Raw genomic sequence first — 22,878 nt, 5'->3', positions numbered from 1 at the left:
GCGCCGGTGCCGCGCGTGGGGGGACACGCGTGGCCGCGCGGGCTGCGGCGGCACCGGCACCGGCTGGCACCGGCGCGTGTTTGCGGCGCCGTCTCCGGCGAGCGAAATGCCACAAGCTGGTGCGGCGGCAGCCGTGGGAGGGGGCGTGGGCGGCGCGGGGCTGACTCAGGGGCCGCCATCCGCTCCCCCCGCCCGTGGCCCCGGCCCCGCACCGAGCCCCCGGCCGGACAGTGCCGGTCTGGAACGGGGAGGGGGAGCCCGCCCGGGGGGGCTGCTCTGGGTGCTGGTGCCCACCAGCCTGGGGAGCTGGGACAGGCTGAGTAGGGAGGGGACGGACAGACGGATGGACGGTGGAGGATGGATAGAATAAGGGGACAGATGGGTGGACAGAGAGGTGGAGGATGAATTGATGGACAGGTGGACATAAGGAGAGGAGGACAGATGGACCGACATGGACGGAGAACATGTGGATATGGGGTGGACAAATGGAGAGATGGGTGAAGGATGGGGAGGACAGACAGATGGACAGGTGGAGGGAAGGGCAGGTAATGGGCAGCTGGATGGTTGTGGGACAGATGGATGGGATGGATAGAGTTGTGATTGGAGGGGGACAGATGGACAGGTGACAGACAGACCGATGATGGACAGATGGATGGGTGACAGACAGATGGATGGGTGATGGACAGATGGACGGGTGATGAACAGACAGAAGGGCAGCTGGCAGAGCAGATGAGAGGCTGCAGCAGTGGGGACAGGTGGGGACAGACCGGGTGGCTGCAAGCACTGGTGGATGGACAGAGGGACAGAATAGAGGATGTGGAGGGGAGGGTGACAGGAGGGACAGCAGTGTCCTGGGCGGGGCGAAGGCAGGGGGTGGCGGACCAGGGACAGGCAGGGGACACAGCACAACACAGCGGGGTGGCATGGGAATGGCTCTGGGATGGCACAGCAGGAGGGGCCCAGGGATAGCCCAAGGGTAGTCCTGGGGTGTCCGGGAATGGCCTAAGGGGTGACCCAAGCATCACTGAGAACTGGCCCGAGAGTGACCAGAAGGGCGATCCTTGGGTGGCGCCACCGGGAGCGCCCCTTGGGAGCGGCAGGTGAGCTGGCACACCTGGACGTGCCGAGGGCGCACCCGCGGGGGGCGTACGGGCGGCGCCGGGGAAAGGCTCCGTGCCGGGACGGCCCCTCCTGGGCGGACCCTCGGGTGACCGGGGCCCTCCACCGAGGCCGCCTCCCGCGCCCCCCCCGAACCGCGGGGCCCGGGGGCGGGGCCCGGACAGGCCCAGCAGCTCCGCTCCGCCCGCGGTGAGGGGGGGGCGGGAGGGGCCGCGGCATTTGGGGGCACCGAGAGCATCGGGAGCACCGGGAGCGCCGGGGCGGGGAGAGCCCGGTCCCCTCCCCGCCGGGCCGGGCGGGTGAGCGGCGCGGGGATGCGGCGGGAGGAGCCGCGGGGCGCGGAGGGGCCCGGATGGACACGGAGCGGCGGCGGGAGGGGGTTGTGACCAGGACGGGAGGATGCGGAAGGACCGAGGGCCCTGGCCCCGTGGCCTGCGAGGCTGGGCTCGGCGTGGGCGCGGTGCGGGTGTCCGGGGTGTCCGGGGTGCCCGGGGCGGTGCCGGGGTACGCGTGGCGGAGCCGCGTCGGCCCCGGGGCCGTGGGGGAGGCTCGGGGGGCGGGCACGGCGGAGCCCCACGTTTGCCCACCCCCAGGACCACGCGTGTGTCCCCGCCACACGTGTGCGGGCCAAGTCCCCGCGGCCGGGGCTGCCCCTGCTCGGGGGGGTGCGGGCAGTGCCCGCCCCAGGACACCGCGTTCCGCGGGGGCAGCGGGGTGGGGAGGGGGCGCCCAGCCCTAGGGCAGCCCCCAGGGGTCCTGTGACACCCCCCTGCCCCTTCACGGCCCGGGGGGAGCTCGGGGTCACGGCAGGGACAGAGGGGACAGAGTCAGTGATGCTGCGAACCCCCGAGCCGAGCCGGAGCACCCTGCTCCCTTGTGGAGGGCTCACCAGTATGGGGGGGCTCTCACCAGTATGGGGGGGTCACTGCTGTGGGACACACCCGTGTGGCTGGCAGGGACAGCGTGTCCAGGACACCCCAGTCAGGCCTTGTGGCTGACACCCATAGTGAGTGGCTCGGGGTGCCCCAGGCAGTGACCCCCACATGTCAGGGAGCCCCGGTGCCCCCCAGCTGCTGTCACAGCCCCTGCCTGTGCTATTTTTAGCCACCTGAGTGGCTAAGCACAGTACAGGTCTCCCCGGGCCGGCCCCCCTCCCCCGGCTCTGTGCAGGTTAATCTTTAGCTGCTGGTCACTGTAATGAGGCTCATTACCCTCATTACCCTCATTACCGCGGGACAGCGACAGGCTCTGGGCAGTGACACGGTGACAGGGCTCTGTGCAGCAGAGCCAGGCTGTGTGTGGCTGAGGGAGGTGGGGGGACACGGAGGACAGTGAGCTGGGGGTGACGTGGCTCTGGTGCCCTTGGCACCCGGCTGTGGGTCACGGGGAGTCCCAGCTGCAATGGGGGGTGACCTGCTGCCAGCCCCAGCACGGTGACAGCTCCAGTGCAGGGCAGTGCTTGGGGCAGCAGCGTCCCCAGGAGACATGTCACGGTCCCCAGCAGTGTGAGGGGATTCCTGGGGACATGACAGGATCCCCCGGGGGTGGCAGGGTCCCAGAGGTGTGACAGTGTCCCTGAGGGCTGTGCCAGGGTCCCCAAGGGAGGGCCCCAGGGGCTGTGCTGGGTCCTTGGGGGGTGTGTCACTGTCCCCTGCAGCGTGCCTGGGTCCCTGTGCCAGCATCTCCAGGGATTGTCCCAGATTCCCAAGCACTGTGCCAGGCCCTGGGGGGGAGGGTGTTTTGGTGTCCCTGAGGGAGTGCCAATGTCCCCAGGGGCTGTGCCAGCGGCACCAGGAAGAGTGCCAGTTTCCCAAGGGCCGTGCCAGGTCCCCAGCAGGGTGCTGGTGTCCCTGGGGTGAGGTGCGTTGTTGTGGTGTCCCCAGTGCTCACACCAGGGTGCCCAGCAGTGTGCCAGTGTCCCTGTGGCTGTGCCAGGTCCTGGGCCAGGCTGGCTTGAGGCAATAGGGACAGCACAGGGGGCTCCTGACACAGTGAGGGGACCGAGCCCCCGTCGGGGGGCCCGAGATGCTATCAGGGGGCCCAAGGCACTATCGGGGACGGCAGCCTGGGGGACCCGAGTGTGCTCCCAGGAGATATGGGGGGAGTCACTGGGGCTGTGGAGATGTGTCCCAGCCACGCTGCCGGGGCTCAGACTGCAGGGCAACGGTGAAGGTGACAGTGACAACAGGAGGGCCTGGCCTCATGCAGGTGGGTAAGGGGTGCAGGACAGGAATCAGCAGTCACGGTGCAGGTGTGCACACCTGCAAAGCTGTGTGTGTGCCTGTGAACAGCTGCGTGCACCTGGAAGTGTCTGTGCACCTGCAAGGCTGTGTGTGTGCCTGCGAACAGCTGTGTGCGTGTCCATAAATCTGTGTGTGCCCCTGCAAAGCTGTGTGTGTGCCCATAAATCTGTGTGTGCCTGTGAACAGCTGTGTGTGTGCTTACAAATGTGTGTGTGTGCCCATAAATCTGTGTGTGCCCCTGCAAACCTGTGTGTGTCTGTCAATGGTTGTGTACCACATGTCACCAGCTGTCCCCAAATGTGCGAGCCTTGGCTGCTGCAGGGCCCTGCCCTGTGCCCTGGCATGTGGGAGGACACAGGTGCCAGCCACTGTGGCCAGGGACAAGGGGCAGAGCCGGGGTGACAGTGGCCTTTGCCCAGGTGGCCACGTGCTGCCAGGTGTCCCTGTGCCCCGGTGGGTGCCAGCACGGTGTGACGCCTGCCCTTTGTCACCCACAGGCTTGGTGAAGACGCCCCAGGCTGGTGCCAGGCCAGTGGCTGCCTGGGCAGGGGCCATGGCGGGGGGCGCGGGGCTGGCCAAGCGCCTGGGGACGCTCCTGTCGGGGCTGCTGGAGTGCGGCGCCTTCTGCGGCATCATCTTCGGCTGGGCCTCCCTCGTCTTCGTCCTCAAGGACCTGGGCTACTTCGAGGGGCTGTGCCAGCCCTCCACCACCCCCGGCCCCAACCTCACCCTGGGGTCTGGTATGGACCCCCCCCACCGTGTCCCCATGGTCCCCTGACTCGTGACCTTGCTGTCCCAATGCCCCGAGCTGTCCCATGTCCCCACTGTGCCTGTGTCTTTGCTGTCTGCGGTGTCCTGATGCCCTGCAGTGCTCTGTGTCCCCACTGTCTCCAAGCCCACGTGCCTGCTGTCCCCCCGTCCATGTCTCCAGTACCGTCGTGTCCGTGGTGTCCCCACATGCCCGGTGTCCCCTGCATCTCCACTGACCCGTGTCCCTGGGTGCCTGTGTCCCCGTGCCCGTGGTATTCCCGGTGTCCCCATGCCCCTGTCTCCGTGTCCCCATGCCCCACTTGTGGCCGTTCCCAGACTGCAGTGGGCAGGATGAGCAGTTCTCCCTGGTCTTCACCATCGGCTCCTTCATGAACAACTTCATGACCTTCCCCATGGGCGTCGTCTTCGACCGCTTCGGCACCACGGCTGCGCGCCTCATCGCCATGTGAGCCCTGCGCCAGGGGACACGGGGGACACGGCTGGGGCTGCCGGGAATGGGGGTCATTCTGATGGCATGGCTCCCAAAGGGCTGGGGGAGGGGAATCACCTGTGATTCCTGTCCCCACGTGTCACCACCGTCCCCTTTAGCTCCCTCTACACTGGCGGGACCCTACTCGTTGCCTTCTCCACCCCAGGTGAGACCCTGTGGCCAGCAGGTCCCCAGCCGTGGGGGGACCTGTTTGGTAACCCCTGTCCCCACTGACCCCTGTGTCCCCACTGACCCCTGTGTCCCCAGAGCTGGCAGTGCTGCTCTTCCCGGCCATGTCCATGCTGTCGGTGGGTGGCATCCTCCTTATCCTCACCAACATGCAGGTGGGTTCCCTCTGCACCCTGATACCCACGTGGTGGCAGGACACCCTGTGTGGCACGGGAGGGCTCTGATGGCACGCAGGGGTCTCTCGGTGCCAGGTGGGGAACCTGTTTGGGAACTACCGCTCCATCATCATCACCCTCTACAACGGGGCCTTCGACTCGTCCTCCGCCATCTTCCTCATCGTCAAGGTGGGTGCGAGAGACGTGGCAGTGGCGGCAGGGGAGGACAGAGCTGGGAACAGCTGGGTCACATCTACGGACGTATTGGGGACACAGTCTGGGACACACTGAGTCACATATGGGGACACACCTGAGGCCTGAGCAGGCGGCCACTGGCAGCCTGTCTCTGTCCCTGACTCTGTCCTTGTCCCCAGCTGCTGTACGAGCAGGGGCTGTCCCTGCGGGCCATGTTCCTCTTCCTGGCAGCCTGCAGTGCCTGGCACCTCCTGCGCACCCTCTTCCTGATGCCACGCAGCCGCATCCCCTACCCGCTGCCCCCCGACTACAACTACGGGTATGGGGGTGCCTGCACCCTGCCTCTGGGGGCTCTGGGGAGAGGGGTGCTGGGTGCCACCCGGGGCTGGGTCCCACCCTGCGGGCAGCGGATCCTGTCCCCTGGGCAGGTCCAGCCCTGGCAGGTGGACGCAGGGTGACACAGGCGCTGCCACAGGCTGCAGTGCCGGAGCCGTTCCCGCTCCTACCGAGCCCACAAGGACAAGCAAACCCCGGGAGAGGCCGGACCGGAGGAGACACCCCTGGAACCCCCCATAGCTCGAGGTGCCGGAGTGGGAATCTGCTCGGTGGGGTGGGGCTTATATTTGGGGAGGGGCTTGACCGGGTGGGCGTGGTCACATCTGGCTGTGGGCTGTGCTATGTAAATGAGGGGTGTGGCATGGGGATGTGGATGTGCATGGCCTGGTTGAGGGCACCATACATATGCAAATAGGTGGGTGTGGCCTTCTGGTGGTGGACGTGGCTGTTGATAGGCGTGGCTGGAGGACGGCAAGGATATGCAAATGAAGCAGTGCTGGGTGTGGCAGTGTGTGAGCCTGGTCAAAGGGTGGGCACGGTGACATATCTGAATGAGCAGGCTCATACCGGGGGCTGTGAGGCCCCAGTGGGTGGCAGGGACAAGGTGTGGGTGTGGCCTGGGGGTGTGTCTGTATGTGCTCTGCCCTGACACCTGCACAGGTGGGGACACCCCTGGGACACCGTTCCGGGCCTGCGCCTGCTCGTGGCTCTTCGCCTGGCACGTGGCCTGGCTCTCAGTGATGCAGCTGCGCCATTACCTGTTCATCGGCACCCTCAACCCGCAGCTGGAGCACCTGGCGCATGGGGACCACGCCCTGGGTATGGCATCACGGTGGGGGGACACGGCAGGGACCCCCGGGGCCGGCCCTGCCCCCCTGACGCTGTCCCCCCACAGTGAGCACCTACACCAACGCCTTTGCCTTCACCCAGCTCTGCGGGGTGCTCTGTGCCCCCTGGAACGGCCTCATCCTCGACCGGCACAAGCGGGGAAAGGGCCCCCGCCCCGAGGGTAACTGAGCCCCCAGCCCATACCCCGCGGGTAATTGACCCCCACGGCCCTTCACCCCAAGAGGAACCACTCCTTGACCCGCACTATGGGGGTAACACCCCTCCCAGTCCTGTGCTCCCTGTCCCCTGTGTCCTCATTGCTGCCACCACCACCGTGCCCGAGCCCGCGGCCCCTGGGGGCCGTGTCCCCATGCCGTGACCGCCATGCCCACAGGGACCCTGGCCGCGCTGGCAGACCTGCGCTCGGCGGTGCTGTCGCTGGTGGTGACGGTGGCGCTGTGCCTGCTGTTCTCCGTGCTCGCCGCCGTGCCTGTCCTGCCCGCCCAGTTCGGCACCTTCGTGCTGCAGGTCATCAGCCGCTCCTTCCTGTACGGCGGCAACGCCGCCTTCCTGGCCATCGCGTGAGTGACTGGGGACAGCCCCGGGGGACGCAGGGCTCAGCGTGGCAGGGCACGGAGGCACGGTCGTTGTGGGCATAGCAGGGGACAGGCAGGGTGCCATGGTCAGCATGGGGTGGCAGGGGATGGCGGTGGCACTGGAGGGTGGCAGGGGATGGCGGTGGTGTTGGAGGGTGGCAGGTGACACAGTGGAGGTGTCAGGGCTCAGGAGGGTGCCAGGGTGGGGGTGCCAGGAGGTGCCCGTTGGTGATGTGGGTGCCTGGCAGGTTTCCCCCTCAGCACTTTGGGAAGCTCTACGGGCTGGCCATGGCACTGTCGGCGCTGGTGGCCCTGCTGCAGTACCCCTGTGTTGCCCTGGTGCAGGGGCCGCTCCAGGGGGACCCCTTCTATGTGAGTGTGCCCCCCGAGGGAGGGCTGGGGGGCTGCTCCACGGGGAAATGGAGGTCCTGCCCTGGGAGGGAAGGGGGCTTGCCACATGGGGAAATGGGGGTCTCATCCCATGGGAAAATGGGGATCCTGATCATGCCCATGGGAAAATGGGGGTCCTGCCACATGGGGAAATGGGGATGCTGCCCTGGGAGGGATGGAGTCCTTTCCCCAGGAATGGTGGGGTGTTATGCCATAAGAAATGGGAGTCCTACTCCTGGGGAAATGGAGGTGCTGCCCCAAGTGTCCTGGCCTAACACAGGGGATGGGGGATGGCACCCCAGACCCCTGCCCTGATACTCTTCCCCTCCGCAGATGAACTTGGGGCTCATCACCGTGGTGCTGGTGGCCTTTGTCAGCCCCGTGGTGGTGGCCCGTGAGTGCCAGAGGCGAGCCAAGGAGCTGGGCATGGCTGGCACCCCCCTGGCATCCCCCCCCAGCACCGAGATCCACGACGAGACCCCACACTGAGCCCCACGCCCAGAACACCATTTTTGTACCGGCCTGGGGGTGCTGTGCCTGTGGAGTGGGGATAATAAACATTGCTGCCCCCTCTGCTCGCTGTGCTGCCCCTACGAGCCCCCAGCCCCGTCCCCAGGCCCCTGGTGCACACAGACGCGGCTCAGGGCTCCTCTGCTTTACTGGGAAAGGAACTGGGCTGCCATGGCAGCGCCGGGGGCTCAGTACTGGCAGATGAAGGGGCGCAGCTGGAAGCAGAAGCGGCTTCGCCAGAGCCCATCTGGGGACAAGGACAGTGTCAGGGCCATGGGTGGTTCTCAGGGCCCCTCAGTACCCTGCAACCACTTGCAGTGACCCCGCTACCCCCCTTGCCTCCACCAGTGACCTGCAACCCCTCCCAGTGCCCCTCCCAGCGCCCTCGGTGCTCCCCTCAGCTCACCCAGTGCCCTGTGCTCCCCTCCCCACAGTGCCCTCCCAATGTTCCTCCAGTGCCCCAGCAGCCTGTGCTCCCCTCCCCAGCACCCCCCAAGCCTGGACACGGTGGCTGGGTGACCTTACCTCGGACGCTGAGGGTGGTGCAGGTGGTGACAATGTGGAAGGGGTGGGTGGGCGCCCAGTTCGCGTAGTTCCAGGGGCTGGAGTCCTCCCAGTAGGACTCCCACTGCCCTGCCTGCTGTGCCAACACCTCAGTCCCCAGGGAGAGCCCCCACCACCCCTCCCCAGCCCCTCGACCCCAAAAAACCACCTCCAGCAACCAATAGCCAGCCCCTCATGCCTCAAAACCCAGCCTCCAGCCCCAGGCTTGTCCCCCACAAAGCAGCCCCGGACCCTCACCCCCCAAAGCAGCTCCCAGCACCCTTCGGCAGCCCCTTGTCCCCGGAGTGCCCTCACCCTGCGGCTGGTGACAGCTCCAATCCAGGGTGAGATGGTGATGTGGTAGGTTCGTGCCAGTTTCTGCAGCTCCTGGTTGCGGGCAGCGCTGTGCACGGAGGCCAGCCGGCCCCGGTACACGTCCTGGCAGTAGCGCTGTGGGACGGGCACGGGCTGGCACCAGGCACTCACCTGCGCACACGGGCACCTCCCACCCATGCTGCCGTGGCACGGGCACAGCCTGGCATCCTGGTACAGCCCCTGTGGCCCACGTCCCCTCACCTGGGCGCCCGAGTAGGTGCGCAGCTTCTTCACCACGGCGTAGTGCGGCTGGGTGGTGTCACCAGCGGGGACCCCCGGGGGCTGGCGGGGGGCTGCAGGGCACAGCAGGGGGAGGGTTGGTACCGGGGGTCCCTCCGCCACCCACCGCCAGCCCCAGGCGTGTGGCACCGGCGGTGTGGGCATGGCACTGGGGTCGCAGGGACTGAGGGTGTCCCCAGGTGTCCCTGTGAGTGGGCAGGGGTGTGGGGGACACTCACCAGGGTGGCTGGCAGGGACAGTGCCCAGCAGGGCGAGAGCGAGCAGCAGGCACGGCCACATGGCAGTGGGACACGCAGGGACACTGGGGACACCACCAGCACCCTCTGGAAATGCCACAGCCCTGTCACCCTGTCACCCCTCACTACGGTCCAGAGCCCCTCTGCCACCCTCGGTAACAATCTGTTCTCTCTGTGGCCCTTCTGCCATCCCCCATGTCCCCACTGTCCTACTGCCACCCCCAGTTCCACCTTGTGTCCCTCACCCCATCCTGCCCCTCTGTGCCCCATACCCCCACTGTCCCTCTACCATCCCCTGTGCCACTCCCATGTACTCCTGGCATCCCAGAGACCCCCGTGTCCCCCAACACGCTTGTCCCAGCCTCACAAATGCCCACCCCAGCAGCCAGGGGCTGAGCCCACTCCCATGTCCTCCTCCATGTCCCTGTCCCCATCCCTGTTCCTCACCTGGAGTCTGGGGGGCTCTGCCCGTTGTCCCCATTATAGGGGGGACAAAGCCACGTGTCACCACCACAGCCTTGCGCCACCCAGCCTGGCCCTGGGGACACCATGGGGACATTGGGGACACTGGGGGGAGGGAGTCCTTGGCCCCCAGGGAGGGGGGGCATAGGGGCGGGGGTGCACAGGGGTGCCCAAGGCAGGTTGGGGTGTGTAGGGGTGGGGGCTGCTCCAGTTTGAAGGGTGCAAGGCAGGTGTTGGAGCGCAGCACGGGCTGGGGTGGGGGTGCTGGGGGTGCAGAGGGGATGTTGGGTGCTGATACCATCTCCCGCCAGCCATGCTTGCCCAAGGGCCATTTCCTTTCCAACGGCCGTGGCCCCCTGGGTCCGGCCTGGCCGTTTGCCCACAGAGCCCCTTGAGCCCCCCCATAATCTCCCATGCCCCTGACCAGCCCCCTGGCCTGCAGCTGAGCACCCACAGCCCCCCCGAGGACTCTGCACCCCAATCCTTATCTCCATGCCCTGTGCACCCCTGCACCCCAACCCCTCCAGCCACTGCACCCCAACCTCCCTGAGCCCCTGTACTGTCAACCTGCACCCCAAACTCCCACAGCCCCCTCCCCACACCCTGCACCCCACCCCCTCCAGCCCCTGCACCCCAACCTCCCTGAGCCCCTGTACTGTCAACCTGCACCCCAAACTCCCACAGCCCCCTCCCCACACCCTGCACCCCAACCTCTCCAGCCCCTGCACCCCAACCTCCCTGAGCCCCTGTACTGTCAACCTGCACCCCAAACTCCCACAGCCCCCTCCCCACACCCTGCACCCCACCCCCTCCAGCCCCTGCACCCCAACCTCCCTGAGCCCCTGTACTGTCAACCTGCACCCCAAACTCCCACAGCCCCCTCCCCACACCCTGCACCCCAACCTCTCCAGCCCCTGCACCCCAACCTCCCTGAGCCCCTGTACTGTCAACCTGCACCCCAAACTCCCACAGCCCCCTCCCCACACCCTGCACCCCACCCCCTCCAGCCCCTGCACCCCAACCTCCCTGAGCCCCTGTACTGTCAACCTGCACCCCAAACTCCCACAGCCCCCTCCCCACACCCTGCACCCCACCCCCTCCAGCCCCTGCACCCCAACCTCCCTGAGCCCCTGTACTGTCAACCTGCACCCCAAACTCCCACAGCCCCCTCCCCACACCCTGCACCCCAACCTCTCCAGCCCCTGCACCCCAACCTCCCTGAGCCCCTGTACTGTCAACCTGCACCCCAAACTCCCACAGCCCCCTCCCCACACCCTGCACCCCCCAAACCCCACAGCCCCTCCCCTGGACCAAGCCCACCCCAGGCTGTGGCACTGGCTGGGCAGGGCACTGGCAGAGCCCTCCTGGGGTGTCCCCCACCATGTCCCCAGCAGTTGGTGGTTGGGGATGTCACAAGGCTGTGGTTGGGGGCGTGTGTCCCTATCACCAATATAAGGGTGGCAGTGGGCATAGCTGCCCAAGACCCAGGTGAGGAGCGGAGATAGGGACACAGGGGTAGGCTCAGCCCTCAGCTGCCAGGGTTGGGGGTTCCTGAGTCTGGCACTGGGGGCCCGGGGTGGAGGGGACATGGTGGGGGACAGAATGGCACAGGATGGCCAGGGGAAGGAGTGACCCAAGGGTGGGAAGTGAGGAACTGGGCAGATGGTGGGCACAGGAAGGATGGGGTCTCTGGGGGTGGCACTGGGGGTGGCAGAGGGACAGTGGGGATAAGGGGGGTTTCTGAGGGGACATGGGGAGGACAGGGTGATGCTGGGGTTGGCATGGGGATGTCCCCAGGGTGGCTGAGAGTGATGGCACTCTGGGATCTCCCATGTGCTAGTGGTGTCCTCAGTGTCCCTGTGCCATGCGGTCCTGCCTGCTGATTGCCCTGGCCCTGCTGGGCACAGTTCCCGTCAGCCGCTCCGGTGAGTGTCCCCCACACCCCCACCCGCCCACAGGGACATCCTGGGGACACTCCTGATCCCAGGGTGACCCAGCCAGTGCCCCCAGCTCTTGCCAGCCCTGCGGTGGAGGATGAGGAGGACGTGACGGAGCTGGAGATGCCCGAGGAGTTCAGCGGATGCCGGGGGGGCAGCGACAAGCAGGCACCCGGTGTCCCCAGCATGCCTGGCACCGCCACCTGCCGCTACGTCATCATCCGCCGCTGCCGGAGCTTCCGCCAGGCCCAGGTGGGATGGGGTGCGGTGGGTTGGGAAGGGGCTCGGGGTGGGGGCACCGGTGCCCTCCATGACAGCCGTGTCCCTGCAGCGCATCTGTGCCCGGCGCTTCTGCGGGCGCTTGGCCTCGATCCACGATTCCCGCACCAACACCTTCCTGCTGCTCCTGGCGCGCCGGAACACCAATTCCGGCCTGGTCTGGATCGGTGCCGTCAGCCAGCCCGCTGTAAGGACCCCGCCTCGCGCCCCTCACCCTGGCCAAGGGGCACCCTGTCTCTCCCAGTGTCCCCAGTGCCCACCCCGGGTGTCCCAGCCCCGTGCCATCATTCCCAGTGCACAACCTGGGTTCCCCAATCCCATTCCCAGTGCTCTCAGTGCCCATCAAGAGAGCCACAACTCCACCCCAGCGCCCACCTGGGTGCTCCAGCCTTGTCCCAGCATCCCTAATGCCCACCCTGCATGTCCCATTCCCATCCCACTGTCCCCCAGTGCTGGGGGTCCCCACACCCTTTCTCCCCTGGCAGGTACCATCCCCAAACTGCCACTGGACTGACCGGAGCCCCTGGAACTACAGCCGCTGGGTGCCGGGACACCCCCTGCCCGGCCGCCGCTTCTGCACCGCCCTCTGCACCAACAGTCAGTGGGGGCTCAAGGGGGGGTCCAGGGGGGCGCTGGGGTAGCCCCTGCCCATGATGGGGGGACGGTGCTGAGGGGCTCAGGATGGGGAAGTGACACTGGGGGGCTGGTATAAGGTATCTGGGGGGCTATCCCTGGGGCTGGAGGGGTCCCTGGGGTGGGGGTGCTGGTGGGCCATGGGCTGATCCCCTCTCTTCTCTCCCCAGACGGGCTCTGGAGGAGCGTGCGCTGCAAGAGGAAGCTGCCCTTCATCTGCGAGATATGAGGGGCTCAGCCCCCCTGGGTCCTCCCCTACTGCTGTTCCCCTACAGGGGGCTGCACCCCCTCCCTTGGAGTATAATAAAGTCTTGCTGTCAGCACCCACTTGGTGTTTGGGCAGGGCCAGGCTGGGCGCAGCCAGGGTGGGCACAAAGGGGTTTTGGAGGTGTCCCTTCTTTCCTGCACAGCTCCTGTGTGGGAAATGGCAGTGGCAGGGTCCCCTCATCAAGGATCTCTGTGATCCCTGCCCACGGCCCAGGAGAAGAGTCAGGACTCTCTGAACTGACCAGCGAGGTTTTATTGTCTGTGGCAGTGGCACCACGAGCTGGACCCGTTGCCCTGTGTCCGGGGCCATACACGAGCAGGGTGGAGGGGAAGGGGGGGGCTTTGTGCCCATCCCCAGGCCCTTGGGGACCAAGGGGATGGGGTACAGCGGCGGGTTAGGGAGGAGGTGCTGGGAAGACAGGGACCCTGCAAGCTCGTACAAAGTGCATAGGTGGCTGTGTGTGTGTGTGTGTGTGTGTGTGTGTGTGTGTGTGTGTGTGTGTCCCCACGGGAGGGGACAGCCCTGGTCCAGGGACAGCGGGCTTCAGCGTCGGAGTGAGCCTGGAAGTGACACAGAGGGAAGGAGTGATGACCCTGCAGGGCCCCCCGGCGATGAACCAGCCTGGGGGGACCCAGCCAGAGCAGAGAGGAAGGAGGGGGCTACCCCCAGCAGTGCAGACATGGGGAAGCCTGAGCTGGGGGGGTGTCCCCAGCACTGCCTGAAATCCCACACTCACCCTGCTCAAGGCTTCTTCCTTTTCAGCTTCAGGGCCTGCAGCCAGTGGGGGGGAGAGGCCTCGGATCTGGGGTATTGGCAGAGTTTCAGCATGAGCCCCCCAAAACCAGTCCTGGGACCCAGACTGACCCCTCAGCCCCCCCTTTTGCCTCCATGAGGAGGATCCTGGCCCCACACTCACCCTGAGGATTTCTCTGGCTTGGGGGGCAGGGCTGGGGGTTTCCCACTCACACCGGGGATCTTGCAGGACTTGGAGCGCTGCACATGGGGGTCTTTAGGAGGGGTCCCCTTGATGTCCCCTGATGATGTCCCCTCCTCGGCCGAGCGGTTGCGACCCCTCAGCTTGGCCTGGGGGCAGAGAGAGAGGTCAGGGAGAAACACAGCGCTCTGTCCCCCAAATCCCCCCACTGCCTTCTCCCTGTCTTTAGCCAGGCCCCAGCCCCACCCTGCCTTTGTCTCCCTGGGTTCCACCCTCCCCTCCACCCTGCAGCCAGGAGTCCAAGGGACTCACCTTGATGGCAGAGGCACTGAGGCCAGGAAAGAGCGGCACCTTGACCCCCCTGCCCGAGGATGAGCCGCGCATCCGCCGGCTCCGGGGCTCCTCTGCTGCTTCCTCGTCGGAGGATGCTGCCGGGGCTGGCCGGGGCTCTGTGGGGACACAGGGACAGTGTCACCACGACACTGTGCCAGGACAGACACCCTGCTCCCACCCCCATCCCACTGGGCTCACCTGTGGAGTCCCGGAAGATCCAGCTCTCTCCCTCGGTGGTGGTGGGGCGCAGGGATGGTGCCCGGTGCTGGCGCTTGCGGCCCAGGCTGGCCTTGCAGCGGAACACGCTGCTGTCCAGGAGCTCCGTGTCCTGCCGAGCCCAGGGGACAGGTCACAGCTGGCACAGGGAGCCCAGGGACCCCCCACCCCAGCCAGCACACCCACAGCCCCCACAGCAGTGCTGGGGGCTCTCAATCCATGGCTGTCCCTGGGGTCAGCAGGGTCTGAGAGCCCCATCCACAGACACATGCTGTGTCCCAGGCCATACAGGGTGACTGGAATGTCCCCACTTCCACTCACCTCCAGAAGAGGAAATTCCTGTCCCTGGTCCATGGACCCCTCAGGCTGGGGGGTAGTCAGTGAGAGCCGCTGCTCCCCCCAGCTCAAGGAGCTCTCCCCGTCTGGGTGGTCCGAGGGCTGTTCCTCACTTCCTGTGTTCATTGGGATCCCACTGGCAGCCTCTGGCAGCACAGGGGGGACCATGGGGCTCTGTGGGGCAGTGGCTGGTTCAGAGGGATGCCTCTCTTCCTCAGAGTGGCTGGGTGACTCACTCCGGGGGGGCTCCACAACTGGGCAATCAGCTGGAATGTCACCCATCGAAGGGCTGGGGGCCGACCTGCTTGGGGGACAAAATCTCAGAGTTGTTCTAGCCCCAGGTGACACAAGCCCTGACCCAAACCCCTCCGTCTGCCGCAGGGGAAGCTGCTCCCTCCCTGCCATCGCCGGTGCCCTCCTTACCCGTGCTCTGCGCCGGTGTCCCCTCCCACGCTCCGCTCCCCCGCACCAAGGTCCCGGCTGCGGGCGGCGCAGCGGGCGCTGAAGGCACTCGCCCACTCCTGGCGCCTGGCCTCGGCATCCTGTGGCTCCACACTCAGGCTGTCCAGGTCCTGGCTCCAGCGGGCATTGCCCATGTCCAGAGAGAGATCCCTGTGCAAGCCTGCCCGGGGCTGTGGCAGGACCCCGGACATGGAGCCATCCGAGGCTCTGGCACTGCAGGGATCTGCCACCCGCTCTGTCCCAATGACACCAAACTGGCTCTGGCACTCAGATGCTCCAAGCTCCTCAGCCCCGTCCCTGCTGCTAGAGCTGTGATGCTCCTGCTGGTGGGCACTGCCCCAGGTGGGCTCCTGGGCCGGGGGCTCGGGGCAGTGGGAGCTGGGCATGTCCTGCTCACCAACCCTGACCAGCCCGCTCTGTCCGATGCCACCCTCACCGGGCCAGCTCAGCCGGGCTGGGACCCGCTCCTGCTCTTCCTCCATGGGGGTCACAGAGCTGTGCTGCCCATCCCAGGCTGCTCCACTGGGGCTCAACTCTCTGTCCTGTACCTCCACATCCCTGGTGCTGGATCTGTCATCCCAGACACTTCTGCTGGGGCTGAACTCCCCATTCCGGGTCTCCGTGTCCCCAGTGCTGTGCCTGCCATCCCCGGCTGCTCTGCTGGATGTGAATTCACTGTCCTGGGTCTCCATGTCCTTGGTGCTGGATCTGTCACCCCAGGCAGCTCCGCTGGGACTGAACTCATCCTGGGTTTCCAAGTCCCTGGTACTGCATTCACTGGCTTCAGCCAGCCTCCTGGGGCTGAACTCCTGGTCCTGGCTCTCCACCTCCTTGGTGCTGGATCTGTCATCCCAGGCTGGCCTGCTGGGGTTGAACTCCTGATCCTGGCTCTCCATGTCCCTGCTGCTGGATCTGTCATCCCAGGCTGGCCTGCTGAGGCTGAACTCCTGATCCTGGCTCTCCATGTCCCTGCTGCTGGATCTGTCATCCCAGGCTGGCCTGCTGAGGCTGAACTCCTGATCCTGGCTCTCCATGTCCCTGCTGCTGGATCTGTCATCCCAGGCTGGCCTGCTGGGGTTGAACTCCTGATCCTGGCTCTCCATGGCCCTGCTGCTGGATCTGTCATCCCAGGCTGGCCTGCTGGGGCTGAACTCTTGGTCCTGGCTCTCCACCTCCTTGGTGCTGGATCTGTCACCCCAGGCTGGCCTGCTGGGGCTGAACTCCTGGTCCTGGCTCTCCATCTCCTTGGTGCTGGATCTGTCATCCCAGGCTGGCCTGCTGGGGCTGAACTCCCTGTCCTGGCTTTCCATGTCCCTGATTTCACCAGTCCAGGCTAGCCGGCTGGGGCTGAACTCCCTGTCCTGACTTTCTGTGTCCCTGTACTCCCGAGTCCAGGCCGGCCGGCTGGGGCTGAACTCCCTGTCCTGGCTCTCCATGTCTCTGGGGTTATACCTCCTATCCCAGGCTGGCCGGCTGGGGCTGAGCTCCTTATCTGGGCTGTCCCCAGTGCTGGATCTGCCAGCCCAGCCCAGCGTTAAATTCTCGTCCTTGCTCCCAGCATCCTGGCTGCTGTATTTACTGGCCCAGTCTGGGGTGAGTTCCCTGTCCTTCATCTCCATGTCCCTGTCGCTGTACCTGTCTGCCCAGGTGGGCTGCCCGGAGTGTGGCTCCTTGTCCAGCTGCCGGACGTGTCCCGTGCCAAGGCCACTGCCCCAGTTGGCCTGTCTGGAGCCAAGCTCCTCTGTGCTGCCATAGCCCTGGCCCCACTCAGCTGTGCTGGCACTGAAATCTGGATCCTGTGGGCAGCTCTTCCCAGTGCCAAGGGACTGGGACCAGTCGCTGCAGCCCAGTTTCGTGTCCCCCATCAGCTCCGCTGCTCTGTAGTCACCACTCCAGCTCTCACGGGCAGTGCTGTCCTTGTTGCTGTGGTTGCTGTCCCAGCTGGATTTGGTCCCAAATTCCTGGTCCTGCTTGGTCTCAGCAGGCCAGTCTCTCTCCCTGGATGCACCTGGGTGGCTCCAGTCAAAGGTGCTGTCCTGGCGAGGGTGGCCAATGCCGAACTCACTGCACAGGTCCTTCCGTGACCAGCCCAGCAGGTTCTGGTGGAATAAAGGGAAGAGGAGTTAGAGGGGGAAAAGAGGTTCAAAAGGAGAGAGGAGTTTGAGGGGAGTGCAACCCTGGCTCCCACAGCAGCGGAGCTGGGGAGGAGGGGAACACCTTGGGGACACAGCACAGTGGGGCTCATCCCAGGAAGGGGGCAGACCCCACCACCTGCCCCTCAGCACACAGTCCTGCTCAGCCTCCACTGACCCCCTGCCTGTCCTGTCCCATCCCACTGCTCCGTGGAGGGCAGGGAGGAGCCCAGCCCACACCGACCCCACAGAGCCCCCCACACCCCTCACCTCTGGAGAGCTGTGGACCCCAGGTGACTCCAACAGTTCTGTCAGCCAGCCTGGGTCAGCGTGGGGGTCAGGCTCCTGCGAGGGTTTCTCAGCCTGGCCTGGGCCCCCAGGACGCTGCAGGCTCTTGGGGCCATCACCTGCCCAGGCTGAGTCACCTGGAGCAGCTGGATCTGGTGGGGCTGGATCCAGGGGGCCAGCTGTGGTAAGGCTGGGCTGGGTGGGGGACTCAGGCTCAGCTGGCTGCTGGCCAGGCTCTGTCACACGAAGTGGGGAATGGGACATGGGAGCATCTTGCTCTGCCTCCCTTTCCTCCTCCTCCTCCTCCTCTGCTGAGTGCTCAGCCTCTTGCTGTGCCACAGGACCCCCTGGGCATGGAGCCCCCTCTGCCTGCTGGCTGCCAGGTCCTTCAGCCCTGCTGTCCTTTGGAGGGCTGGGGGCTGCAGCCTCCCCATCTGACTCCCCCTCTTCGGACAGCCCTGAGTCGGGTGTCTCCCGGATGGGGGAGCGGGGAGGGAAGGCTGGCAAGCGTGCCCCCCGCGACGGGAATGTCCACTCAAAGGACTGGGAAAGGCTCCAGCCGGACTCACTGCCCAGGGAGGGCTCTGACAGGAGGTCTCCAGCCCGGGGCAGGGCACTCAGTGAGCCCCCCAGCTCCCCCAGGCCCTGCCCCGTGGGCGGGGGCCGCAGCACTCCCTCTGAGGAGCGCCGGAGCCCCACATCCCGGGGAGGGGGGTTGAAATCAGGACCCTCATGGAACCGTGGGGACACTGCGGAGTCATCAGGTCCCTCTGGGGAGCCTGGGGGACGAGAGGCTTTGGCAAGGGGTGGGCTGGGGGGGCCCAGGTACTCGGCAGCAGCCTCGGGAGAGCCAGGGGGACAGGTGACTCGTGGGGGCAGTTCAGGAGTGCCAGGGGGGCTGGCAGTGCCAGGGGATCCCTCCCCTGGAGTGTGTGGGGAGCCAGGGGAACGAGAGACTCTGAGCTGGAGATCGGTGGCCGAGGGAGCGCCCGGGGCCTGGATGGAGGTGACAGGGACCTCGACTGGAGGCCGAGTGGGGGATTCAGGGGAGCCGGGGGGCAGTGTCGGGGAGTCAGGGGCCAGGAGCTCGGGGGGGGCATCAGGGGAGCCAGGGGCTGGGGCAGAGGGCTCAGCAGGCTGGAAAGGAGCTCCTGGGGCTGGGGCTGGGCAGGTGGGGGGCCTTGGGGAGCCTGGAGGTCCAAGGGCACCCAGCTGTAGAGTGGAAAGCTGTGGAAAAAAGCCAGCAGGGGGTCATGTCACTCAAAAGGCACCTCCAAACATCATCCATCCAAAAGCCAGACCCCAAACCTCTGGAGGGTCCCTCCCTCCAGCCCTGCTCCCCTCCCTGCACCCGGGGCAGGAAGTGCCCATGCTGCGTGCCAGAACCAGGCTGCTCCCGCGTGACTCAGCCAGGGCGGCTCCCGGCGCCCCAGCCCTGCTCCCTGCCCGGCCCCCTGCAGCCCCCAGAGCGCCTGGACAGATGGAGACAAGAAATGAAGCAGGAAGAAGTCAGAACCCCCAGCACAGCCCCCTGCCCTGCCTGTGGCTGGCATCCTCCTGCCCAGCACTGCTGGGATTTGCCCCCTTGCTGGGGTGACCTGGTGCCGCTGCCCAGGCTGCCACCCGCAGTGTCACCATGGCCCAGTGTCCCGGTCACCGCCCTGAGCGAGCACGGCACAGGGAAAGGGCTTGGCGGGGTGCCCGTGGGGCCTGCCCTGCCACATACCTGCCAGGTCACCGAACCCCAGCTGGTGACTCACGGCTGCTCCCTGCCCACGCCTGGCACTGCTGTTGGCACACGCCACCCCCACAGCCCCGGGCCCCACACCGGGCTTTTGGCACAGGGGGCCCTGATTCCCCCCAGGAAGGGACAGCCAGCACCCCAAGGAGAAAGGAGAGACACGCACCCCGCAGAGAGGGAGCCCCGGAGGAGACAGGAGAGCCCCGAAGGAGAGAGCCCAGGAGCGGAGCCGCCATGGCGCCGGAGGGCGAGGCCAGCACTCACGTCAGGAGGGGATGGCGGCCTCCGGCGTCCACAGGGGTCCCCGGCACAGCTCGGCCCGGCTGGGGGGGAGCTGCTGCGGAGAGAGAAGGGGAAGGGGGGTAAATCCCACTGTGTGCTTCAGTGCTATTCTCCCACCACCCTTCACGGATGCAGGGTACAAGGGGTCGGGCCCTGCCACAGCTGCACCGTCTCTGGCTTGGGCTGCGAGGGGAAGGAGGCAAAATGGCCCCAACTCCCCTTCCGGAAAGTTTTCAGTCCTTTGGGAACGAGTTTCTCACACTGTGGCTCAGAGCAGCCCCCGCCCAGCTCTCCCTGAGGTGCCTGGCTCTCGGGATCGTGGCCAAGCCCAGGCCCTAGCCCAGGACATCCTGCAGTTGGGAGTCCTGCCGATCTGACTGCTCCCTGTGCCCTGGCATGGCCCAGCAGGGAAAAAATAGCAAGGCTGGAAAATCAGGAGCATTTCCTGGGGGAGCGACCCCCTGTCTGTAACTCCCAGCCCAGGGGCTGGCTCAGAGCCCGCCCACAGGCAGCTCCTGGCCCGGGACAGCCCATTCTGCGGTTGGCACCAGCCGCCCCGGCCTTCCCACGGAGGCAGCTTGAGGCACTGCGGCTTGGGAGCGGGAGGAACCCGGGCCCCGTGCCGGCGACCAGACCTCAGCTCCGTTACATTCCCAAGCCTGGGATGGCTCGGAGTGATATCCCCTGTTCCCACTGCCACTCCTCCCGGCGTCGGTCCCTGTGCCCTCACCTCATCTCAGCCACAGGGTGTCCATCATCCCCCATTCCCAGCTCGCCTGCCGCAGGTCGGGGCATCTGGGGGGCTTCAGTGGCAGGATCTCCGTCTGCCTCCCCACTGGGACGCTTCCGGAACGCAACAAAGGTCTTGGAGCCGAAGCGGGAGGAGGGGTCGGTGCACAAGGGCGAGAGCCAGGCTCGGTCTGGGCTGCCCGGGCCCTCCCTGCTGTCCATCTTGGCCAGGATCTCCTCCACGGTGGTGCCCGGGAACCGCTCCGGCCTGGCGGCCACCGGCACCGGCGTCACCTTGAAGGGCGCCGGGCCCTTGCGCGAGGGGGTTGGCGGGGCCGGCGGCACCTCCTCCTCAGTGCTTGTGACCGAGGGCGACGAGGGCCCCTTCCCGTTGGGGGTCTCGGGTGATCTGACAGTGAAGGAGGGGCGCCGGAGGGGCCCCCCTGCGCCTGCCCCGCTGTAGGGCTGGGGCCCGGCCAGGCGGTTCATCTTCTCGGCCGAGGGCAGCTCGGGCCGGGGGTGCCGCGGGCCCGGCGTGGGGGGCGGCACCGGGGGCTTGGCGGGCACTGCCGGCTTGGGCAGCACGCGGGGCTTGGGCCGCACCGGTGGCTTGGGGCGTGCGCTGCCTGCAGAGAGCAAGGGACGGAGTCAGTGGAGTGGTGTGGCCCCCCAAACCGGGAATAGCCCTCGGGGGGCTGCCCCAGCACCCCCCCCACCCCGGTGGCCCCCAGCCCAGGGTACTGACCTTTATCGGGGCTGCCGGCCAGCCCGGTCCCCGCAGTGCCGGCAGGGGAGGCGCAGGGCACGGCGGGGGGCAGGGGCTGCGGCTGGGAGGCCATGGTGACGCAGGCAAGTGGGGGGCTCAGCACGGGGTCAGCCCCTGGGGAGAGAGGGAGAATGGTTTTGGGGAGCGCCCCGAGCCTGGGGGAACCCAACCACCCTGTGGGGCCCCGTGCCAAGCCCTGTCCAGCTGTGCCAAACGGTGATCACACCGTGGTGCCAGCCCTAGTACATTGGCCCCGGCTCACCTGAGCCAGCCTGGCCCCAGCAGCAGAGCCAGACACGGTCCTAACCCCCCACCCCCCGTAACCACAGGGACCCCACACGACACCCCCTAACGCCGCGGGGCCGCTCCTTCACCTGTGTGACCCTGAGCTAACCTGTCCCAGCACACACGTGTCACTCTCACCGGCCTTCGCCAAACCCCCAGCGCCGAACTGGCCCCCAGTTTGCCCCAATCACCACCTCAGCTCCCTGCCCAGGTCACTCCCGGCCCCCCCGAGCCCCCGGCAGCCCAGGAGGCACCGCCCGGTCCCCCGAGACCCTCGGCCAGCCCCTCTCAAGGGCCGCGGGTGCCCCACTCACCTTCCCCACAGCAGCCTCATGTCGGGGGCGGGCCGGGGACGCACGTGGGGGGCGCAGAGCGGGCGGGGAGGAGGGGTTACTGTCCCCACGGGTCTCACGCTGCCGCCGCCGCCTCTCCCGTGACTCACCGGGGCTGCGGGGACAGGAAAAACCCGCTCGGTGCCTCCTCCCAGCCCTGCCCTCTCTCCCCTGCCCTCCCCCCGCCGCCCTCCTCTCCCCGCCTCGCTCCCTCCTGCCCCGCCGGGGTCCACCCTCCCCAAGACCCCCCTCCTCTCGCCTTCCACGGGGGAACCGCCGCCACAGCCCACATCTGGCGACCATCCGGCCCGTTTCCCGGCCCGGGATGGCGGCGGGGCCCCGGGATGCGGGTCCGGCCCCCCGGGGTCCTCCGCCAGCGCGGCCTAGCCTCGTTGCCACGGCAACGAAGCCTCCGATCGAGTGGCTGAGTAGGCCGCGACCGCGGCCTAGCGCCGTCCCCATGACAACGAAGCCCCCCCACTCAATTCGTGGGTCTCGGACCCATGTTGCCCGCCGGGGCCGAAGCCGTGTGGTCCCCCGGGCGGGCGCCACGGGCCCGGGGGGAATGCCGGTTACCCGCAGCCCCATGCCGGCGGAGAGACCCCCACTCACCCTCCACCGCCGCTGCTCATGCATATTCATGAGAGGCCTGGCCACGCCCCCAGCGGCGGAGTGGGGCGGGGCAGAGCGGCGCCGCGTGGCGGGCGGACCATAGAGAGGGGCGGCCGGAGAGTCCTCCGAAATGGGGGTGGGGGACTCGCTGAGGACCTCCAGCACTGTCCCAGTCACCTTCGGGGGCCCAAACAGCCGAGCAGGATCCCCCCCGATTGCAAATTATCCCATTCCCGGGGTCCTTCAGCCGCGGGGCTGCTGCCAGAGGGGCGCTAACGCGTAGTTAGGCGGAGGTTGCTGTGACAATAGAGCCCCCCCCGCCATTCGGGCATCCAGGGTCCCTTGTGCCCACCGGGGACACGCGGCTGGCGCCTGTCCCGGGAGACTCCTGCTTCCCCGTAGCCCCATCCCAGCGGTGCCGGTAAAGGCAGTGGAAGGAGGGGGGAACAGGCAGCCATGGGGTCCCCCCGGGGCTGGTTCCAGACCGGGAATCGGCTGCAATCAACACCGGAGGGGAAACAGGCCTTAATCGGATCAACCCCCTCATGAGGGAGGTAGAAAAACCCCCAAATGGCATCAGGATCGAGCGAGGGGCTGTAATTAGGAGTCCTGATGGCTGAGCAGGGGCTGGGGGCCGCTAATGGAGGGTGGGGAGG

General features: G+C 67.0%; 4 protein-coding genes across 11 annotated transcripts; 2 read left to right on the top strand and 2 right to left on the bottom strand.

Moving 5' to 3' along the window:
• The first annotated feature begins 884 nt into the window (after positions 1-884).
• On the top strand, positions 885-7,864 carry SLC43A3 (solute carrier family 43 member 3). 5 transcript variants are annotated; one of them, XM_077179730.1, is made up of 13 exons: positions 885-1,100; positions 3,860-4,102; positions 4,449-4,578; positions 4,722-4,768; positions 4,870-4,946; positions 5,043-5,135; positions 5,321-5,460; positions 5,617-5,723; positions 6,138-6,296; positions 6,373-6,486; positions 6,700-6,886; positions 7,150-7,273; positions 7,625-7,864. In XM_077179730.1, exons 2-13 carry the CDS (start codon positions 3,916-3,918, stop codon positions 7,778-7,780), a joined length of 1,521 nt encoding a protein of 506 aa, XP_077035845.1. In that variant the 5' UTR covers positions 885-1,100; positions 3,860-3,915; the 3' UTR covers positions 7,781-7,864. The 5 variants fall into 5 exon arrangements, with proteins under 5 accessions (XP_077035845.1, XP_077035844.1, XP_077035842.1 ...); XM_077179729.1 differs by lacking the exon at positions 885-1,100 and adding an exon at positions 1,126-1,418; XM_077179727.1 differs by lacking the exon at positions 885-1,100 and adding an exon at positions 1,504-1,579.
• A 106-nt stretch (positions 7,865-7,970) lies between these two features.
• LOC129121352 (proteoglycan 3-like) lies at positions 7,971-10,040 on the bottom strand. Its single transcript, XM_077179731.1, has 4 exons — positions 8,921-10,040; positions 8,660-8,794; positions 8,327-8,438; positions 7,971-8,048 (listed from the first exon to the last, which is right to left on the bottom strand). The coding sequence occupies exons 1-4, from the start codon at positions 9,236-9,238 to the stop codon at positions 7,990-7,992; spliced, it is 624 nt and encodes a 207-aa protein (XP_077035846.1). The 5' UTR covers positions 9,239-10,040; the 3' UTR covers positions 7,971-7,989.
• Positions 8,423-12,769, top strand: LOC129121100 (bone marrow proteoglycan-like). The gene is made up of 6 exons (XM_054633992.2): positions 8,423-8,936; positions 11,498-11,582; positions 11,668-11,846; positions 11,926-12,060; positions 12,359-12,470; positions 12,677-12,769. The coding sequence occupies exons 2-6, from the start codon at positions 11,522-11,524 to the stop codon at positions 12,733-12,735; spliced, it is 546 nt and encodes a 181-aa protein (XP_054489967.2). The 5' UTR covers positions 8,423-8,936; positions 11,498-11,521; the 3' UTR covers positions 12,736-12,769.
• Positions 12,770-13,006: 237 nt separating this feature from the next.
• TNKS1BP1 (tankyrase 1 binding protein 1) lies at positions 13,007-22,300 on the bottom strand. Of its 4 annotated transcripts, none has more exons than XM_077179712.1 (13): positions 22,223-22,300; positions 21,593-21,725; positions 20,973-21,107; positions 20,229-20,853; positions 19,481-19,553; positions 17,458-18,702; positions 15,017-17,154; positions 14,579-14,897; positions 14,240-14,369; positions 14,021-14,157; positions 13,691-13,857; positions 13,511-13,576; positions 13,007-13,334 (listed from the first exon to the last, which is right to left on the bottom strand). In XM_077179712.1, the coding sequence occupies exons 3-12, from the start codon at positions 21,064-21,066 to the stop codon at positions 13,516-13,518; spliced, it is 4,989 nt and encodes a 1,662-aa protein (XP_077035827.1). In that variant the 5' UTR covers positions 21,067-21,107; positions 21,593-21,725; positions 22,223-22,300; the 3' UTR covers positions 13,007-13,334; positions 13,511-13,515. The 4 variants fall into 4 exon arrangements, with proteins under 4 accessions (XP_077035827.1, XP_054491007.2, XP_077035830.1 ...); XM_054635032.2 differs by having other exon boundaries at positions 14,579-14,894; XM_077179715.1 differs by having other exon boundaries at positions 19,481-19,550.
• Between the last annotated feature and the right edge of the window lie 578 nt (positions 22,301-22,878).

This window comes from Agelaius phoeniceus, chromosome 6, assembly GCF_051311805.1.
Source record: "Agelaius phoeniceus isolate bAgePho1 chromosome 6, bAgePho1.hap1, whole genome shotgun sequence".
NCBI lineage: Eukaryota > Metazoa > Chordata > Aves > Passeriformes > Icteridae > Agelaius > Agelaius phoeniceus.
The sequence above is the reverse complement of the archived record's forward strand: the minus strand, read 5'-3'. Positions and strand labels throughout refer to the sequence as shown.